Source organism: Loxodonta africana, chromosome 1 (genome assembly GCF_030014295.1).
Source record: "Loxodonta africana isolate mLoxAfr1 chromosome 1, mLoxAfr1.hap2, whole genome shotgun sequence".
Classification (NCBI taxonomy): domain Eukaryota; kingdom Metazoa; phylum Chordata; class Mammalia; order Proboscidea; family Elephantidae; genus Loxodonta; species Loxodonta africana.
This window is the reverse complement of record NC_087342.1, coordinates 13,555,290-13,575,777: the sequence shown is the minus strand read 5'-3', so window position 1 is coordinate 13,575,777 and position 20,488 is coordinate 13,555,290. Positions and strand designations below refer to the sequence as shown.

Below are 20,488 nucleotides of genomic sequence, written 5' to 3'. Positions count from 1 at the left end.
CATGACTACTGTGCCACCAGGGATCCTTTGCCCTTTCCTAGCGATTGGTCTTTGTCATGGATTGAATTATGTCCGCCCGCAAAATGTGTGTATCAACTTGGCTAGGCCACGATTCCCAGTATTCTGTGGTTGTCCTCCATTCTGTGATTGTAATTTTATGTTCAAAGGATTAGGGTGGGATTGTAACACCACCCTTACCCAGGTCACCTCACTGATCCAAGGTAAAGGGAGTTTCCCTGGAGTGTGGCCTGGGAAGCAAGCAGAGAGTCGGGGACCTCATACCACCAAGAAAGCAGCACCAGGAGCAGAGCGCGTCCTTTGGACTTAGGGTCCCTGCGCCTGAGGAGCTCCTCGACCAGGGGAAGATTGACAAGAAAGACCTTCTTCCAGAGCTGACAGAGAGAGAAAGCCTTCCCCTGGAGCTGATGCCCTGAATTTGGACTTGTAACCTACTAGACTGTGAGAAAATAAATTTCTCTTTGTTAAAACCATCGCTCCTGGTACTTCTGTTGTGGCAGCACTAGATGACTAAGACAGTCTTTCCTGAAGACATGTCCAAAGTAAGCGAGGATGGTTTTGCCATCCTCGCTTCTAAGGAGCATTCTGGCTGTATTTCTTCTAAGACTTATTTGTTTGTTCTTTTGGAAGTCCACAGTATATTCAGTATTCTTTACCAACATCACAGTTTGAACACATCAATTCTTCTGTCTTCCTTTTTTATTATCCAACTTTCTTTCATATGCATATGGGGCGATTGGAAGACCATGGTTTGGGTTACTTTTCCAGTGTATATTAATGCATATACAAGCAAATGTAAATATACATTCTCATTTCTACCTTTTTTTTTTTTAAAGGAGCCCTGGTGGCCCAATGGTTAGGCACTCAGCTGCTGACTGAAAGGTTGGCAGTTCAAACTCACTTAGCATCTCCTTAGGACAAAAACCTGGCAATCTGCTGCCATAAAGATACTAGTCTAGAAAACCCAATAGGGTAGGTTTCTGTCACATGGGTTCACTGTGAATCGAAAATCCACTCAATGGCCCCTAACAACAACAACAACCACCTTCTTTTTTACACAGAAAGGTAGCATACTCTATGCACTCTTCTACACTTTGCTTTTTTCCCTTAATATGCCCTGGAGATCGCTCCATATCAAAACCTAGAGAAATCCCTCTTTCTTTTCTACAGCTAACTAGTATTCCATTACGAAGATGTACCATAGTTTATTTAAGCCGTTTCCTATTGCTAGACAGTTGGTTATTTCCTGTCTTCTGTTCCTTCAAAGAATGCCACAATGAATAGTCCTGTCCATAAGTCAGTTTGCACATGTCAGGTACCACTGTAGTATATTATTGCTTCTCATCTATCCATGGTGCCAGAGCCGTTTTTTGTTTTGTTTTGTTTTTTCTTAATTTACAGTCTGTCGCAGATGGATGCTTATGTAAAATTCATAAGTGAATCACTGGAGAAATGAATTGGAAGAAAAAAACATGCAAACTACAAGCTCAAATATTTTATTAGATTTAGTAGACATAAAATCACTCTTCAGATTACTGTAGAAGCTTTTAAACACTCGCAAATTTCCGCACTTACCGTGGAGTTGTTCCAGTCTGGAGATCAGCACTGGTGCCTGGACCACACTTTGAGTAGCACTGGTCTAAACCAAAAATCGGTTGCTATTGAGCCAATTCTGCTGCATGAAGACCCAAGTGTGTCAAAGTAGAACCGCACTCTGTAGGGTTTCCAGGCCGTGACCTTCCAGAAGCAGGTCAACAAACCTTCTTTCAAGGCGCCTCTGGGTGGGTTCAAAGAGAGCATCAATCTTTCGGTTTGCACCACCCATGAAAGCCCAGAAATTAAATCACTAGGTCAAAGGGTAAATGCATCTGTAATTTTATCAGATGTTACAAGATCCCCTCGGCAGGGCTTGTACCGTTTTGCTCATCCATCTGCAATGTGTAAGAGTGGCCTTCTCCCCACAGCCTCACCAAGAGCGGGTGGTCTAACTTGGATTTTTGCTCAACTGATTGATGAGAAGTGGTATCTTAGTCTAAGCTCAGTTTGCACTGCTCTTATTAGGACTGAGAATAAGCATCATTCATATTTATACTCTTCACCCATTTTTTTCTACTGGATTGTTCCTCTTTGTTCTTGATCCCTAGATCTTATATATTAGGAATATTAGCCCAGTTTGTCATTTGCCTTTCGATTTTGCTTAAAGTTTTTTTCATTTGTTTTCTTGAAGGGGTGGATGCAGAAGTTTGTGTTTATTATATAGTCAAATTTGTCTATCTTTATGACTTTTGAATTTTGAGTCGTAAGTCTCCACTCCAAGGTTACAAAGGATCCTGCTTACATTTTCTTCTAGTATTTTTATGGTTTTATTTTTAACCTTTAAATCTTTTATCCATCTGGAGTTTTTCCTAATTTATAAGGTGTAATTGTAGATCCAACTTTATCATTTTACAAATGACTACCCATTTGTCCCAACTCCACTTATGAAGTGTTCTATTTTTACCCCTAAGCTAGCACCTTTATCATCAAAACTAATTTTAAACCATTTGGGATCATAATAGAAAAGGTCCTGTAATTTGTCAGTTTTGCCCAGGCTACTACTACTTTTTTTTTACTACTACAAGGAAAATTAGTTTTCAAGATACGATCTATAACTTTTGCATTATTAGAGCAGAGTAAACTCTGAGTAACATAAATAAAACACAAATTTACTGAAAAAGGAAAACCACTGTGGGGCCACTGGCAACCACAGGGGAATTGCAAGCCATGGGCATTGCTGGTGGGAGCGCTTGGTGCGACTGAGTGTTTTCATTGCAGGTCTTCTCCCAAGCCCGCCTCCAGGAGCTAGGACTGCAGAGGGGCCCCACCATGGTGGTCCCGGGTCCCCTGGCTGTCACCCTGTTGCTGTCCAGCCTCACATTGCTGGTGTTCCACCTCTCCAGCTCCCAGGACATCTCCAGTGAACTCAGCAGTGAGCAGGAGTTATGCACCCTGAGGGAGCACCCCATCGTGGCCTTTGAAGGTGAGAGCCACCTCCTGCTCCATTCTTTTTTACATTGCCTGTGCCCTGAAGGATTTAGGCCAAGCCTCAGAGGGTCCTTCTAAAGGTTGGAAGTCCCTGGGATGTTCATTTCCTATAGGGTATTGAGACTCTTCCTTAAGGGATAGATGTTTTAAGAAGGATGGGCTGTGATGGGTTGGAGGGTCGGAATTTTGTCTCCAGGTAATTTAGTCAGATCCTTCATCCACGTTTACTTGGAGGGAGAGGCAGCCTTCTCTGGGATGCCTTTGCTAAAGAACAAAGCTGTGGACGCTCTGGTTGGAGGTAGACCAGGGGTTGGTTGTGGTCACAACTCTAGCTCTTCTGGAAGCATGGGCTCCAGTTCTTGGCTTCCTGAAGGAAGTGCTTGAAGCTCTCCAGAAAGCTGCCTTCTACTCTAAGACAGCTGTAGGAATGTCCTTCTTTGGGGTCCTGGGAGCCCCCAGGGAAAGGGGCCCTGGTGACTAATAACTCCTTCTGTTTGTCAAGGGAGAGCATTAGTGTGCCCTATTAAAGTGTTTCCCAAGCTAGGATTTGTAGGTTGCTGGGCATGTTCTGAAAAAAAAAAACATAAATTCTCTCTAATAATTTCTAAAATTAGTACATACATTTGACGGTAGTCTAAAACAAAGCACAAGTACACAGAGTCCAGATGATTCTCCCATCGACTGTTAATCGGCTTGCAGGGCCCTGGTTGTGTGATGAGCATGCTGGTGGCACACAGTGGGGTCTGCAGGTTCTGAAGTCTGACTGACACTTTGCTATTTCCTTCTCATACTAACTCTGGGAGACAGGCACTTCCTGTTACAAATGGGAAGAGTAAGGCACAGAGAGTCAGAGAGACTGGTCAGAGTCAGGCCTCAACGTTGATCTCCCAATCCCCCACCCAGTGCTCTTTGTACAATTACCCATGGCAGAGCGATCGGGTGCTTCTGCTGAGGTCCTCCGCCCGCCCTCAGTTGCCCTATCTGGGAGACGTGCCACCCCTCCCTGTGGTGGTCCCCTCCCTGTGGAAAAGGTGGAAACCAGAGCACAAAAATTAATCGATGGGTACGAAACTGACATGGGATTTGGGAGGAGGGTGGGATACGGATAAGAGTTGGGGCTTACTAAGTGGGGAGGCTGGGGGTGTTCTGCAAGTGTGAGGTTCCTAGCTGTGGGTTGGCTCCTGTCTCCAGGAGGAAGGTTTCCAGCTGTCTTCTCTGCGCTGTCTTGTTTGAGCTGGGATCCAGGGCTTTGAAGGCGTAAGTGGATTAGAGGAAATTAGCAATGTCCTTAAGCCCGCAAAACGTGCGCACACCCTCAGACTTCTGATGGCTCCCGGAGTGCTGGTGGCTGTCACTGAGGGACAAGACCGAGTAGGGGTTCCAGGGCTGTCCTCTCATGGTGGGGGCCTCTGAGGCAGCTCCTAATGAAACATTTCCTCTGAGGGGCTTTTCTGGGGACACCGTTCCCCTGGCTGACTGTTGGCATGGAGGAATCCCTGTCCCCCAGCCAGGCTGGTCTATATTGGGCCATTTGGGCAGGGGTGGAGGTGGGGGACAAGAGGTGCTGTTTGGGTACCTGGGTTCCTTGAGGCCATTTTTTTTTTTTTTATTGTGTTAAAAATATATACAGCAGACATTTGCTAACTCAACAGTTTTCAAACGTATAATTCAGTGACATTGATCATGTTTACTGTGTTGCACAACCATTACCACAGTCTCCTCGAGGCCATTTTTGATCTTTGGATGTGAATTCCTTGAATGACACACTGATTCCCCCATCACCCTCCTTCAGCCTTAAGGACCGAGTCTCACATTGACAAAGGTGATTGATATCAAGGGACCGATTATCCCTGTTTTACTTGGATCATCTATGCTTTTCTTCCCCAACCCTGCACCCCTGTCCTCCCCGACCTCACCCTCATCTCCTTTCTGACCGCTCTGGGTTTTCCTATCCATTTGCCAAATTTTTATTGGGCCCTGCTTGGCACCAGGCACAGAACGGAACGCTGTGGGGCCTTAGAGGTGAACAAGAGCTTCCTTTGAGCACTCGATTGTCTCCTATTGTTCATTAAAGGTCCCTGTGACTTCCTTTGGTCCCCAGCACAGTTGGTCCTGGACCGGGACCGGGTCTCTTGTCTCCTACATCCTTTAGCGCTGCTGAGCTCACAGTAGGGACTCCACCCACACTGGGTGATTGACTGTGCTCTGGGTGGTGGCTGTTCCGGAGAGGCTGCCATAAATCCGGCATAGCACCCCAGCTTCCAAGATTCCGTCAGATGGTACACTATTTGTAACGGCTAGGTAGGCTTCTAACCGTGTAGCTGTGAGTTTCCCTCTCCCCTGGCCCCTGACTGATCTGTGAATAACCCCTAAATACCCTAGAGGAGCTGCCAGTTGTGCGATCTGACAGACGTTTTTCTGTTTGGTAAGGTTAAATTTCCTGCTATGGGTGTCTTTTCAGGGGGCCCACCTGTGTTTCTCTTTGGCCTGCAGATTATTCTATTTGCCATGGAGTTAACTGTTCTAGGTGGCAGGGAGAAGCCAGTCTGGAGTTAAACATTGGCGGTGGTTAATCCACAAAGCGGGTAATTGAATTGACTGTAATTAAAAACACAAGCGCATCATGGAGAATGTCATTTTTCTCTTAAAGCCGCCGTCCAAAGCCTCCGCTGCACACGGAGCTCAAAACGTGCTTGGTGTTTTAAAGACAGCCTTCCCTCTGGTCCCCTTTGCCTGTTTAATAAAAGGAGGCTGGCTCCCTTCCCAAGAAGGCTCCCCCAGGATCACGGCGCTGCTCCTGACCGCCTCTCTCCACTCGCCCGAGTCCACCCCTTCAGGGCTAGGGGGACAGAAACCAGTAGGGGCTTCCACCCTTCACTCCCCTCACCCCCACCACCCCATCCCAGTTCCTACCCTGTTTCCCCTTTCCCTCCCTTCCCCTCATAAAGTGCCCTGAATGAACACTGAGCTGAGAGGCCCCCAGATGGGGCTTCTCAGGGAATTTGCTGCAGACCAGGCTGCCACCTCTTGCGTCCAGCTGCCCACATCCCAGATGCCCATGTCAAAAGAGGAGGGAATTAAAATGTGACCTAGTTGTTCCTGTTGGCGAAGCACCCAGTCTGATGTGGGTAATCATGCCCCTTACCACCACCCCGCCACCATACACATGCAGAAAGTAAACTTGAACACATTCAGAGTAACAATAACACACCATGCGAATGGGACAGAAAGGGTAGAGAGAATGTGGACAAAATACTAATCAGGGTGGAAAGGTTAGAATCAAGGGAGGCTTCCTGGAGGAGGAGGTCCCTTGGCTTAGGCTCTAAGGTGCCAGGATTTCTGCGAGTGGCCCTGAGGTCAGATAAAAACCAGCCCACCCCTGACTTCAGATCCACTCCTTACACCTGCTATTGCCCAGACACCGTTGAGACTATGTGACAATTCTTGCCAACCTCTAGTCACCTGCTGGAGGCAGAGGCAAGCCCAGGGGGTTTGCTTCATTTTGCTGCAGAATTTCTTTCTTTTTTTAAATCATGCATATCACAGTTTTCTGAAAAACATCCCGCTTGCAAAACCTCCAGTTGTCCAGGGAGCGATTAAGTGTTTGCCTGTCGTGCAGAAATGAAGGGCTGCTTTTACTCTGTAGTGGAGGGATAATGACCAATGATTTATTGCCCTTGGATCACACACACGCACACAGGCACACACGCACACCCTCTCTCTGTCACATGCACACACTCCCCTGGGCCTTCTGTGACCTGTCGCTAATGCACCATGGGGAGAAAGCAACTGTACCTTATCAGTATGAATGTTCCTCTGCCCTGTGGCTCTCTCATCACTGATGCCAGTCCCCTCCCATCCGTGAGTCAGGCGCTGAGGGAGAACTATTAAGGGGCTCCAGACTGAGATGAGAGCCCCGGTGGCACAGCAGTTAAGTGCTCAGCTGCTAACCAAAAGGTCAGCGGTTCAAACCCACCATCTTCTCCACGGGAGAAAGGTGTGGCAACCTGCTTCCCTAAAGATTTACAGCCTTGGAAATCCTATGGGGCAGTTCTACTCCATCCTACAGGGTCACTAGGAGTCGGAATCGACTTGATGGCAGTGGGTTTGGTTTGGTTTAGACCAAGATGGGAGAAGTGGGTCTCCAGCCGGAGTGAAGGGGGAAATCAGCTGGGTGCTGTGGTCTGAGGGTGCCCTCCCTAGACCCCTCTCTCCATCCATCCAGAGGGTTGTGAGGTCTCCTGTCTGTCCCACCCAATCCCTGTGAAAGCCTTTGCTGAAAGGAGCCTTCCTTGGAGACAGGGGCTAGACCCTAACCACCCACCTCCCTGCCTCCCACCTCTGTGGAGCCTTAAATGAAAAGCTGCTTCTCTGCATACAGAAGGATTTTTGGAAGCTGAGGGTTATTCGCATACTCGTTCAGACACTGCTGGGTGCTGGAATGGGCTGGGGATCCAAGGACCAAGATCTTTCCTGTCCCTGAGGGCAAATCACCAGGCAGCATGCACAGGGTGCGGGCTACGATAGCGGTGAAGTATAGGACTATGGGAGCGCTTACCCCTGATCTGGGGAAATCAGGGAGGGCTTCTTGGAGGAGGCATGGGTGAAAATGGGGTTAACAGAAGCCTCCATCAAGGGAGAACAGGAGTGCAGAAGTTGGCAGGCTCTTGTGGGACTGGCTTGGGGAAGTGCGCAGCCTTCTGGTTTAATGTGGCTGGCATGAAGAGTTTGAGGGAAGTTGTAAAGAGGAAGCATCATTTGTTCCCAATCAATCACTACGTAATTAAGTGAGTATCTTACATGTGCCAGGCGTCTGACCTGGGAGGAATGCGGGGCCAAAACCCAAAGGCCTTATAAACCACAAGGAGTTGGGGCTTTTCCTGGGAGCATCTGGGAGTGGCTGGAGGGTTCTGTGCAGGAGACTGCCATCACCAGCGTTGCATTTAGAACGGTGTCCCTGGTTGCCTTGTGGGAAACGGGCTGGAGGGCGCAGGAGGGGAAGCCAGGGGACCAGTTAGGAGAATGTCGGCACCCGTCCAGGCAGGAGGCGATGGAGGCTTAGAAGTGGATGGATTTCAGAGACAGTTCAGAGATAGAACAGACAGGATTTGCTGGTGTGTTTGATATGGTTGGTGAGGACCTGGGAGGAAAAAAAAAAAAGAGTCAAGGACAATTCTGGTTTCCCTTTGGGCAGCTGGGAGGAAGGTAGAGCTGTTTTCTGAACTGAGGGACATGGCAGGAACTGTGGTGTCCCCATCCCCCCCACCACCTGGGTCACAATGCTGGCTATAGACAGAGAAAGGCCCGAACCCTGGTCTCCTGGGAGCCTCCTGCCCACTTCACCCTGATTTCACCCTTTCTATTCTCTGGTGTGACGCTGGCAGAGCTGGGAGCCCCTGGCCACACAGTGATGGAATGGTTGCCTCTCCTTCCTCTAGATCTGAACCCATGGGTCTCTAACTTCACCTATCCTGGAGCCCGAGATTTCTCCCAGCTCGCCCTGGATCCCTCCAGGAACCAGCTCATCGTAGGAGCCAGGTAATGAGGTGGCAGGAGGGTTGTGGCCAGGACGGGGTGGGCGGCAGGGTGCTTTAGAATTGTATTACTTGGGGTCTGCCCACGGGTGGGCACACCCGCGTCCTGGCCCTGCGTTTACCTCTGCCAGGCCCTGTCTGTGTCTGAGTGCGTGTCCTCCATAGAAGGAAGAGTGTGGTGGCTGTGTAGGGGTTGGGGCATGACCCCTAGACCTCTGAATCTCAACAAGCCACACACTTCAGTGGCAGTTATTGAGAGCAGAGCACCTGCTGGCCACCTGCTGCCCCCATCTGTGCCAGGCTGCCAGGACCTGCTGGGTCAGAGTCCTTCCAGGGAGCTCCCAGCAGAGAAGGTGCCCTGGAGCCCCCTGCTGGCCAGCTGGTGACCTGCACCGGGGGACAGCCGGCACAATGTGCTCCTTTTATGAAAGGCCTCATTTCCCAGTGGCCTGATCTCCTTTAGACCCACTCTCTAGATCCTGAAGGAACCCTGGTTGCGCGGTGGTTAATCACTGGGCCGATACTGGAAAGAAAGGTCAGCAGTTCGAACCCACCGGCCACTCTGTGGGAGAAAGATGTGGCAGTCTGCTTCCATAAAGTTTACAGCCTTGGAAACCCTATGGGGCAGTTCTACTCTGCCCTGTAGAGTCTCTATGAGTTGGAATCCACTCAACAGCGACAGGTATGGGTCCAGACCCTGTATTCAACGGATAATTTTCTCTAGGGAGCGCTTGTGGAGGCATTACAGAGTGGAGTGGAAGGAGGTAATTCCTTACAAACTCGTACAGCATCAGATCCGGACTCCAGTGGGTCTCACGGTGTGGTCCTGAACCGACAGTACTCGCGTGACCAGCATCACCTGGGAACTTGTTAGAAATGCAGGTTCTCAGCTCTACCCCAGACTGACTGGACTAGAAGCTCTGGGAGTAGGACCCAGCCATCTGTGTTTTAATCAGCTCTCCAGGTGATTCTGATCTACAATTAAGTTTGAGAATCAGTAGTCTAATCCAGCTGCCCTAATTTTAAACATAAAGAAGCAGAGACCCTGAGAGGGAAAGGTAACTTTCCCAAGATCACATAGCAAGATGACAAAAGAATAAGGGGACTAGAACCCAGGTGTCTTAGTTATCTAGTGCTGCTATAACAGAAATACCACAAGTGAATGGCTTTAACAACGAGAAATTTATTCTCTCACAGTATAAAAAAAAAAAAAATTTTTTTTTTTTTTTTTTTTTTGAAATCCGAATTCAGGACACCAGCTCCTGGGAAAGGCTTTCTCTGTCTGTGGGTTCTATGGGAAAGTCCTTGTCATCAACCCTTCCTGGTCTAGGAGCTTCTCTGGGCAGAAACCCCAGGTCCAAAGGACACATTCTGCTCCCAGCGCTGCCTTCTTGGTGGTATGAAGTCCCCATCTCTCTGCTGACTTCTCTCTTTTATGTCTCAAAAGAGATTGACTTAAAACACAATCTAATCTTGTAGATTGAGTCCTAACTCATTAACGTGACTGCCTCCAATCCTGCCTCATTAACATCATAGAGGCAGGATTTACAACACATAGGAAAATTACATCAGATGACAAAATGGTGGACAATCACACAATACTGGGAATCATGGCCTAGCCAAGGTGACACACATTTTTGAGGGACACAACTCAATCCATGACACCAGATCTCCTAACTTTGGGGCTAAAGTTCTTTTTGCTACATCAGTGTTATCAACTTTAACTGTACTGGTCTTTTTTAGAAGCTCTACAGTCCAGAGGTTCTGATTCAGCTGATCTGGGCTGGGGAGAGGGTGATCACGGGTTGTCACTTCCGAAGTGTACCGTGTAGCTGGCCACCCTCAACCTCTGGGCTTTCCTTAGTGTCTTCACGCTCTCATTTGCTGTATGAAAAGGAGACAAGTCAAGGACAGAGCCCTGGACTAGGATTAGATGGGCTGGGTTGATCTTGACTTTTGAGCTTCAGTTTCCCCATCTGTAAAATCTAGGCTATAGTCCCTGTCCTATCAACCTCACAGAGCTGTTGTGGAGCAAGGGCTGTAAACACTTTGAAATCTGTGAAAGGGAATTGACGTCCTGCACCCGCTATGAGCCAGGAACGGTTTTATGCACCTTACATGTAGTAAATCACCCACTCGTCACAGTAACCCCGGAAGGTGGGTTCCATGATTATCCCCATTTTATGGATGTGGAAACAGAGGCTCCGAAAGGTTAAGTCACTTGCTTGTGGTCACCGTGCTCTTCCTGATCCACTCGGGGCTTTCCTTCACAGTCCCGATGTAAACCATGGTTATTGTGTCTGGAGGCTTCTCCCCACACGGGGGTGGGCACGCCTTTTCCTCAGACTGTGAGCCTAGCTGTGCCCTCAGATGATAATTGGTGGGGAAAATTCATCTGGATTGGCCCCTCACGCTCCTTGGGACAATGCCGTGTGCCCTCAGCTTCTTTCTCCTCCTTTTCTGGGTCGCTTTCCTTTTTCCTCTTCTGAGGAAAGTTTTTCCCCTTCTTCCTGACCCCCTTGGGCCTCTGGAATTCAGGCCAGGGAAATTCTGTGTTCATTCATACCCTGCCTTGCTGCATGAGAGATTTAGGGCGGATCAGGCTAAAGATATTTCTCTCTGTTCTCATCTCCCAAAAGAGCAGACTGTGATGTCATGATGAATGACTTTTGATGGGATAAAAATGAATTCAGTGATACAGTGTTTTCCCTCATTTTTTTAAGCTGTGAGCAGATGCCTGTGTTACCTGAGCAGACAGCCGAGGCAGAGCCATAAGCCTGAGCTGGTCTGTCCCCAGGCCAGAGGAACGGGGCGGAGAAGCTCTCCCAGGGTCTGGGGAAGGAGGAGGGCCTGGGGAGAAGCCACAGAGGCCTGGAGCCAAGGTGACCAGTGAGGCCCACTCTACCTCAGGACAGTGGAGAAGCTGAGTGGGGCTGGCCTGGAGCCAGAGCTGGGGAAGAGAAGTCCCTGGCCTGAGGTATCTCTTTGAGGATCCTGGATCCATTCAGCAGGGCCCCTCCTTTTCTTTCTGGCCCTCTCCATGACCTTTCCCCTCGTTTCTTTTCTCAGCACAGCTGAGGTAGGCCAGAACTTTCTAGAGCAGTTGTGCCTAAAATTTCAGAGGAATAGCCAAAGAAGATATAAGAAAGAAAGAAATTCTCAGGGGGAACCAAGACTTTATACCTGCTTGCTGTCGATAAAGCCTTGTGATACGCCATTTTTCCTTCTCCAAGCTCCTGAGAATAAGAAAGACAGGCATTAGTTTCTCCATTTTACAGATGCAAAAATTAAGGCCCTCAGAAGGCCTTACCAGCAGGTGGCTGAGCTGAAATTCCCACTGTCTCTGTCACGGAGTCTACATGGTGAACCCAAAATCACTTTCCTGTGCTCCAGCCAGGGAGCTCTGCCACCCTCACGACTGCTACATTGGTGTATGGTGGCCCTCTGGCTCCAGGGTCTGTACACAGTCATTTCAGCAGTGCCTGACACTTTCCTGTTCAATAAGTGTCTGCTATTTTTATTACTATCATCATCATCATCATTTACAACTCCTGAGCAGCAGGCCAATATGATGAAAACTGTGTTTGCGGAAGATGTATCTGGAAGCCTGCTGCGGGGTGGACTGTGAGGGAGAGATCAGGGGTGATGGATAGGGTACCTTGGGCAAGAGGAAACAGGGTGGAGCAGGGAGGTGGCCGTGGAAAGGTCTGATCCAGAAGAGAAGCCTGGGCCAGACTCACTGGCTATAGCAGCACCGCATGAGATGAAGAGGCAAACAGGACTCTCAGGGCCCAAAGCTGGAGCCAGGAGAGATGGCCAGTCTGTGCAATGAGGGGGAAGTGGGCCAGGGCGGTAGACGGGCCAAGGAGGAGAATGGCCTGACTGGGCCCCCGCAGGAGCTTGGTGAGGCTTTAAGCTGAACAGGCTCTGTGGTTGTGGAGCTGGGGGCGGGGTTCCCCCGGGCCTGCTGGGATGGCCAGGAGTAGAGAGAGCACTGGCTTTGGGGTTAGTTCTGGGCTGTAATCCCCCCTCCTTCACTGTCTCTGCAACTTGGACCAATTACCCAGCCTCTTGGTGCCTGTTTCATCTATAAAATGGAGTTTCCTACATCACTCCCAGGTGAAGGGTTGCTGTGAAGGTTAAAAGAGCTAGTGGAGGGTAAAGCTCCTCCCCAGGAGTCAGCCCACCGTAGGCTTCTGCAAGATTCGATACCCAGGCCTTGTACCCCACAAGCTAGGAGGCTGTTTCCTGGGGTCCTGCCTGCCGAGCCAGCTTGACTTCTAATTTCGCTTCTGTTTTCACAGGAACTACCTCTTCAGACTCAGCCTTGCCAATGCCTCCCTCCTTCAGGTACGTTTGCTTTTCTCCTCCTCTTCCTTTGCTGGAATTTCCGAGGTATTTGGGGCAACACAAGGTGCAAGATTCAGGACTCAGCCCCTGGGGTGGGAAATGGGCGCCATTTCCTCTTTTCACTGACCGCTGACTCAGACACTGGCAGTCAGAAAACTGTGGGGAGATGGTTGGGAAGTGGGGCAGCACCCCACATGTACATGTAGGAGACCAAGGAGCTGGTCAATGAGGAAGGACACTGGGGAAGCTGATGAGGAGCTAGGGTGACCAGCTGTCTCTGCTCGCCTGGGACTGAGGGTGTCTCAGGGTGCGGAGCTTTCAGTTCTAAAACCAGGACAGTACGGGGCAAACTGGGAACGCTGGTCCTTTTAAGTCCAGAGTCTAAATCCATAGGAGGGTGTCTGAGGCTGGGCTTCCTTTCTAGCCTGCCCTGAGTGATCCCATCCCAACTCAGCGTTTTCACTGGGCTGTGATTGATTTATTATCTGCTGCCAAGAAGGACTCCCTTAGCCTAATTCCCTAAGTGCTCTGGGTGGCGTTTTAATGGGACTCCTTGATCCAGAACATTTATCCCAGATTGAAAAACAGATGCCAAACCACCTCTGCAGAAGCTGAACATTCTAGAGAAAGGAAGGGCATCTCTTCTTTATCCTCCCTTTTCAAGTGAGTTTCCGTTCTCATTTCTGCGGGAGGGCAGAGGGGCATGTTGGTCTCCCAGCGATCAAGCAGTCATTGAGCACTTGCGTATGCCAGGACTGAGCTGGGGGCTGAGGGGACCTAAGAAAAGCAGACTCTGCTCTCCAGAGCTCACGGTACAGCAGGATAGAGGAGGAGTGGTGTGTATCCCTCGTTAGAGAACGATACAAGGAGGTAAGCAAGCGCCGGGCTGTTTGGTAGAGAGTTTAACTGCAGTGGGCAGTCAGGGAAGGGAAGACCTCCCCGGTGAGCTGATGTGACATTCTGGTCTCCTTTCTTCCAGCTGCACCTGGGTTACCCCCAGGGGCCATTGCAGCTCTGGGCTAGTGGTCACAGGTGAGGTGTGAGGCAGCAGAAAAGGTGTGCCTATTGGAAAGGAGGGGCCAGAAGGAACCAGGACAAGTTGAAAGGAAACACCATCCATCCATCTATCCGTCTACCCATATCCTTACCAGTAAACCCACATGTCCACCCACCCATCCACCCTATAGACATTTGCTGAACACCTACTAAAGGCCAGGCCCAGTCCTAAGCATGGCACTAGACATTTGCTATCCAAAGGAGAGTCAGACCTAGTCCCTGCCTCAAGGGCATGCATATGAGAGATCACATTTGAATCCCTTTCCTGGTTGGGGACCATGTGGCATGTCCTGGGGCCTGGGTTGAAGCAAAGCAGGGGAAGTTTGCAGAGGTAGCATCCTATGGCCTGCCAGCTCAGAGCCTAGTTTCCAGTTGGCACCCACAGAAAATGAAGCTAAGATGCCAAGCCCAGCAGGTCAGGGCCTAGGGGAAGTCAGTACAGAGGAGGCTCAAAGTGGTGGCAGGAACTGGGTCCGGGTCGTGCCCTGACATCCAGGTAGTTGGCTTTTTCTTTGGTTCCATGGTCTGCAAAGATGGACAAGTGAAGTAGCCAAAGGGATTAAGAGTGATAGATGCAAAAAGAAATAATGGCAGTGCCTTGGGAAGCATGCAGGGGCAGGTGTGTGCTGGGGGGGTCACAGTGGCCCAGAAGCAAGAGAAAGCCACTGGGCTCAGCAGGGTCTACAAAGACTTCCCAGAGGAGCTGCCATTGAGCTGGAAGCTTGAAGGGTGGGTTTGCCAGACACAGAGGTGTGAAATAGTGTGGAGTACGGAGGGGCTTAATGTGGCTGGGTCAGAGGGTGTGAGTGGCGTGAGGCGGAGATGAGGCCCTGGAAGAGAGAGAGGCCACAGGGCAGAGACTCATGATTGCTGAGCAGAGGACTCCATATTTTATTTTTAAGACAACGGACACCCACTCAAGGCTTCTGAGCAGAGAAGTGGCATGAGCGGATATGGTGTTTAGCTCCTCTGGCACGGTGTAGAGAACGGATTAGCGGAGGAGCCAGTTAAGGGACAATTGTAATAGGCCAGGTGAGTGATGGGGAGGCTTGAACTAAGGCAGCAGCTATGGGGTTGGAGAGAAGACAGGGGAAGAGATCTTATCATTGATTTTATGTTTTGGTATTGTTGTGAACATACACAGCAGGACATACGCCAATTCGACAATTTCTCCATGTACACCGATTACCTTCTTCTGGTTGTGCAACCATTCTCACCCTCCTGTTTAGAATGTTCCTCCCCTATTGGCATAAAGTCACTTTCCCCTAAGGTTCCTAAGAGGAAGGGATCTTAAGGTGGCAGAATCACTCAGGGCCATCACGGTGTACAGCTCCAGGGGCACCAGGCACATCGTCTTCCGTCTGAAGGTGACCCTGGAGTTGGGCAGGCTGCCAGTCCTGGAGGATTTAGCAAATGGTGGGACCACCGTGCTGATGGCTAGGTTTCTGGCTTGCACACCTGGATACCTTAAATTAGGATGGGAATGAGGCCCCTGGATCTCTTTTGGCTGCCCTCTAGAGTTACCAGGTGAGTTTTTACAAGGCTCTGATGCCTGAGTCCCACCTTCAGAGATTCTGATTTGATTGGTCAGGGGTATAGCCTGGCACTGGGGTTTTGAAAAGCTCCCAGAGGGTTTCAGTGAGCAGCCAACTCTAAGAACCACTGCTCTGGGATATCAAGGCCTTGTCTGTAGGGGCCTGAGGTTTGATGCTGCCCAACAGGCTTGGCCTCCCCTGGTCTTCTTGGCAGCTAGTCAGATGTTAGGACTCTCTGACTTGAGGCCTGGGGTCTGGTTCCTCCAGCTCAGTGTTCATTTGGTCTGAGCCTGGTCAGGTATCTTTCGCTAACCCTATATCTCACCTTTGGGGCAGGGGCTTAGCTTTGGGGAAGTCTCTGAAGGACTCTGCAAACCAGCCACAGGAGTACCAGAAATTGGTTTTGCCCCCTTCCCCACCATGTCTCTTAGGGACCTGGCCTCAGGAGTTCAGGCTGGATCCTCCACCACAGAACTAAGGAGAGGAATAAATACATCCAATGTCCACATTCCCACCCTACTGGGTACCATGTGGCCACCAGGGGAAAGAACAAGAGAGAGAAGATGGGGCAGGCCACCTAGCATCTCCTCCACTAGGGCTGGTGGCAGAGCTCGGCCTGTCTGGTCTGGTTGTCTGGCCTGGTGGGAAAGCCCAGCCTTTTGACCATAAAAGCCCGACTTCAGTGAGTGCCCGGCCACCGCCCTATCTGGGCTTCGGGCCCCTGCTTATAGGTTTGCGGTCCTCAGCATTTACCATCAAAAGTGGCTCTTCTTAGTTCAGTCAGATGTATGAGACCAAATGGACGGCTCCTGCCCAGAGGAGGATGAGAAGGCAGCAAGGGACAGGAAATAGTTAAATGGACACAGGGATCCTGAGGTGAAAAGGGCAAGCCTGCTGTCACATTGTGGGGATTGCAGCTAAAGTAAAAAATAATATGTATACAAATTTTTGAATGAGAAATGAACTTGAGCTATAAACTTTCACCTAAAGCACAAAATTAAAAAAACAAAACAAAGTGGCTCACCACGTGCAGAGCGTGACTGCACCCCTTTGCCAACAGGGGAGGCTGAGATGCAGCTCCCAGCCCAGCTGGTGATACGCCTGAGTGCTTCATTACAGAGCCAGTCAGTCCCCTTACTCGGCCCCAGGGTATGATTTAACCAAACTGAAAACCCAATGCTTTTTATTGATAGTTTAAATAATTAACATTCCTTAAAGAAAATTCTAAATGCAAACAGTTTATGCAAACCAAACCCATTGCTGTGAAGCCGATTCAGTCTCATAGCGAACCAGTGACCAGTGTCCTTTAAAGGGACTTGTAAGTACCTAATCCCTATTAAAAATTTTATATAAACTACTATTCCTTAGAGGAGCCCTAGTGACACAGTGGTTAAAGTGCTTGACTTCTAATGGCAGTTCGAACCCACGAGCCGCTCCTCAGTAGAAAGATGTGGCAATCTGCTTCCGTAAGGATTTACAGCCTTGAAAACTCTATGGGGCAGTTCTATTCTGTCCGTACAGGGTCCCTATGAGTCGGAATCGACTCAATGACAATGGGTTGGGTTGGGTTTGGTACTGTTCCTTAAGGAAAATCCAAACAGCCTCTTTGTAAATTCTCCAAGCACTAAAAGTAGGGGAAATGCTGGTAGGAGGTGTGTGTGTGTGTGCGTGTGTGCGTATGTGCGTGTGCGTGTGCGTGTGTGTGGGGGGTTAGGGAGGGGATAGGGAAGATCAGATCAGGTCACTGTGATGGTTATTCATCAATGTAATTTAATAGAATTGTCTCGGGAAAGAAAAGGAAGCAAATGGTCAACAGTGTCGCGGGTTGCTAAGAGGGCTCCTGTGACAAGCACTAGAGTGCTAACCTGGATTTGACAATTAGGAGCTCAGGAGCGACCTTTGCCAGAGCAGCTCCAGGGGATGATGTGGCTGGAGGTCTAATTGCAATGGATTTATGATCTAGGGTTGCCAGATGTCCTGCAAGTGCCACAACAGGGACTGTTCTGCACATACTGAGGCTGATTCCTGAGTCTTTTCCAGCTTATCTCCAAATCCTCCGTGCTGGAATCTGGCAGTCCTAGGGTCATTTGAAATTTAAACTCCGCCGAGTGATGGACTTAATGCTCAGCAGATGTTTTCATGTTCAGCCATCGTCTCTGGCTCACAGGTGTCCAGGGGAGGTGATGAGCCTGCAAGGAGAGTATCCAGCCTCCTGGTTGCCTCACCTGCTGGCTCCTGAGCATGAAAGCCATGCAGTTACCATGTACCTGGGGATTGGTGCCCTGGAATTTCTGGCACAGCCCTAGTTTAAAGCATTATCTCCACTTCTTCTCAAGACCCCACTGAAAGGACAGTAAGAAACAAAGGTAGAGATATACGGTGACATATAGAATGCAAGAGGAGGTGTTGTGGAAAAGAGATTAAATGCATTTTGGAAAGATGGGAGGTGGATGGAGGCATCACAACTGACTTAGAGCAGAAGATGCCCCTGCTGACCAGCTCAAAGAGGGGGATATGGCAGAGAAGCAAGCTGACTCCCCAGCTGAACCCCAGAAGGGTTCAGAGATTGGGTGTCAGGTATTGTAAAATGTGAAGATGATGTACAAGGCTAAAGAGGAGAGATGGGTTGAAATTGTCTAAATCAAGAGGTTGGAACCCAGGTCTCCTGTCCCACCCCACACAGAATCCCTTCCTCCACCTTAACCCCTCCCCCAACAATGGAGTTTTGTTTTCCAGATGCTCAACTGGAGAGGATCCAGGAAAGATAAAGGGCACTGATGGGGTTTTGGACTAGAACAATGGCAACAAGGGGAAGTGGATACTCTGGATGCCCCCTGCCCCACTCCCAGGCAGGAGCTTGGAGGAGTCCTTGCTGGAGACACTCAATGGCTTCAGAGAACAATCTTCTAGAGTATGCGAGAAGGGGTCCCCCATCTCACTCCAGTCACTCTAAGAGAAGTCCACCAGTCTATACAAACCCATGCAGTTTCCAATCAGCTGTTTAGTACTTTATTCTTAAACAAACAAGCAAACTTTTATCATGTAAAATGTCATGCTAAAAAGAGAATAGTACAATAAACCCAATGTTCTCAACAACAGCTTAAAAAGTACTCACTCATGGTCAATCTTACTTCATCCGTATCCTCCCCCCTCCCCTCCCGCCCCACCCTGAATCATTTCTAAGCAAATCTCGGATGTATCATGCCACTCATAAATATTTCAGTATGCATTGCTAAAAGATAAAGACTCTCCCCAAAAAAGCCACCTAAAATGAACATATTTGTGCTCATTCTGAAGAAAGGTGGTCCAACAGAATGCAGAAATTATCAAACGATATCATTAATATCACACACAAGTAAAATTTTGCTGAAGATCATTCAAAAATGGTTGTGACAGTACATTGACAGGGAACTGACAGAAATTCCCTGGCTGGGTTCAGAAGAGGACGTGGAATCAGGGATATCATTATATCATTGCTGATGTCAGATGGATCTTGGCTGAAAGCAGAGAATACCTGAAAGATGTTTACCTGTGCTTATTGACTATGTAAAGGCATTTGACTGTGTGAATCATAACAAATTATGGTAACATGGCAAAGAAAGGGAATTTCAGAACACTTAATTTTGCTCATGAGAAATCTCTACTTAGACCAAGAGGCAGTCGTTCGAACAAACCAAGGGAATGCTGCATGGTTTAAAGTCAAGAAAGGTGTTCTTCAGGGTTGTATCTTTTCACCATATGTATTCAATCTGTAGGTTGAGCAAAATAATCGGAGAAGCTGGACTATATGAAGAAGAACACGGCATCAAGATTGGAGGAAGACTTACTAACAACCTGCTATATGCACATGATACAACCTTGCTTGCTGAAAGTGAAGAGGACTTGAAGCACTTACTGATGAAGGTCAAAGACTACAGCCTTCATAAACATAAAATAAAAATATCACAACTGGACCAATAAGCAACGTCAAGATGAATGGAGAAAATACTGACGTTGTCAAGGATTTCATTTTGGATCCACAGTCAACGTCCATAGAAGCGGCAATCAAGAAGTCAAAAGATGTATTGCACTGGGCAAATCTGCTACAAAATACCTCTTTAAAGGGTTAAAAAGCAAAGATGTCATTTGGGGACTGAGGCGCCCCTGACCCAAGGCCTGGTGTTTTCAATGGCCTCATATGCATGTGAAAGCTGGACCATGAGTAAGGCAGACCAAAGAAGAATTGATGCTTTTGAATTATGGTGTTGGTGAAGAATATTGAAGATACCACGGACTGCTGAAGAACGAACAAGTCTCTCTTGGAAGAAGTACAGCCAGAATGGCCCTTAGAAACGAGGATGGTGAGACTTGGTCTCACGTACTTTTGACATGTTATCAGAAGGGACCAACCCCTGGAGAAGGAATCATCCTTGGTAAGGTAGAGGGTCAATGAAAAAGAGGAAGACCCTCAACGAAATGAATTGACACAATGGCTGCAATAATGGGCTCAAGCATAACAAAGACGGTGAAGATGGCGCAGAGCCAGGCAGTGTTTCGTTCTGTTGTACATAGGATCACAATGAGTCGGAACCGACTCCACACCACCTAACAACACAACAGCAAAATCAACAATAATTTCATAATATCACTGAATATCCACCCAATGTTTAACTTTCCCCAAAAGTCTTATAAATTAAAAAAAAAAAAAAAGTTTTTTTTGTTGCAATCAGGGTCCAAATAAGGACTATATGGTACAATTTGTTGATATGCCTCTTCAAGTCTCTTTTACATAGTATTTCCCCTTTTTCTCTATTTTTGCAGTTTATTTGTTGAAGAAACATGGTCGTTTGTCCAATAGAGTTTCCCATAGCCTGGATTTTGCTGATTGCAATCCAGGTGGTATAATTTAACATGTTCCTCTATCCCCCCTGTATTACCGGCCAATCAGTTGTAAGATTTAAAGGCTTTATTAAATTTAGATTCTGGCAAGAT

At 48.5% G+C, this 20,488-nt stretch overlaps 1 protein-coding gene across 1 annotated transcript in view; it reads left to right on the top strand.

Moving 5' to 3' along the window:
- The first annotated feature begins 2,868 nt into the window (after positions 1-2,868).
- Positions 2,869-20,488, top strand: part of SEMA5B (semaphorin 5B) — a 42,488-nt gene continuing 24,868 nt past the window's right edge. The window contains exons 1-3 of the mRNA XM_023551705.2: positions 2,869-3,037; positions 8,481-8,580; positions 12,881-12,926. Of these exons, the coding sequence (XP_023407473.2) occupies positions 2,884-3,037; positions 8,481-8,580; positions 12,881-12,926 (300 nt within the window). The 5' untranslated portion in view covers positions 2,869-2,883. The remainder of the gene's footprint in view (positions 3,038-8,480; positions 8,581-12,880; positions 12,927-20,488) is intronic.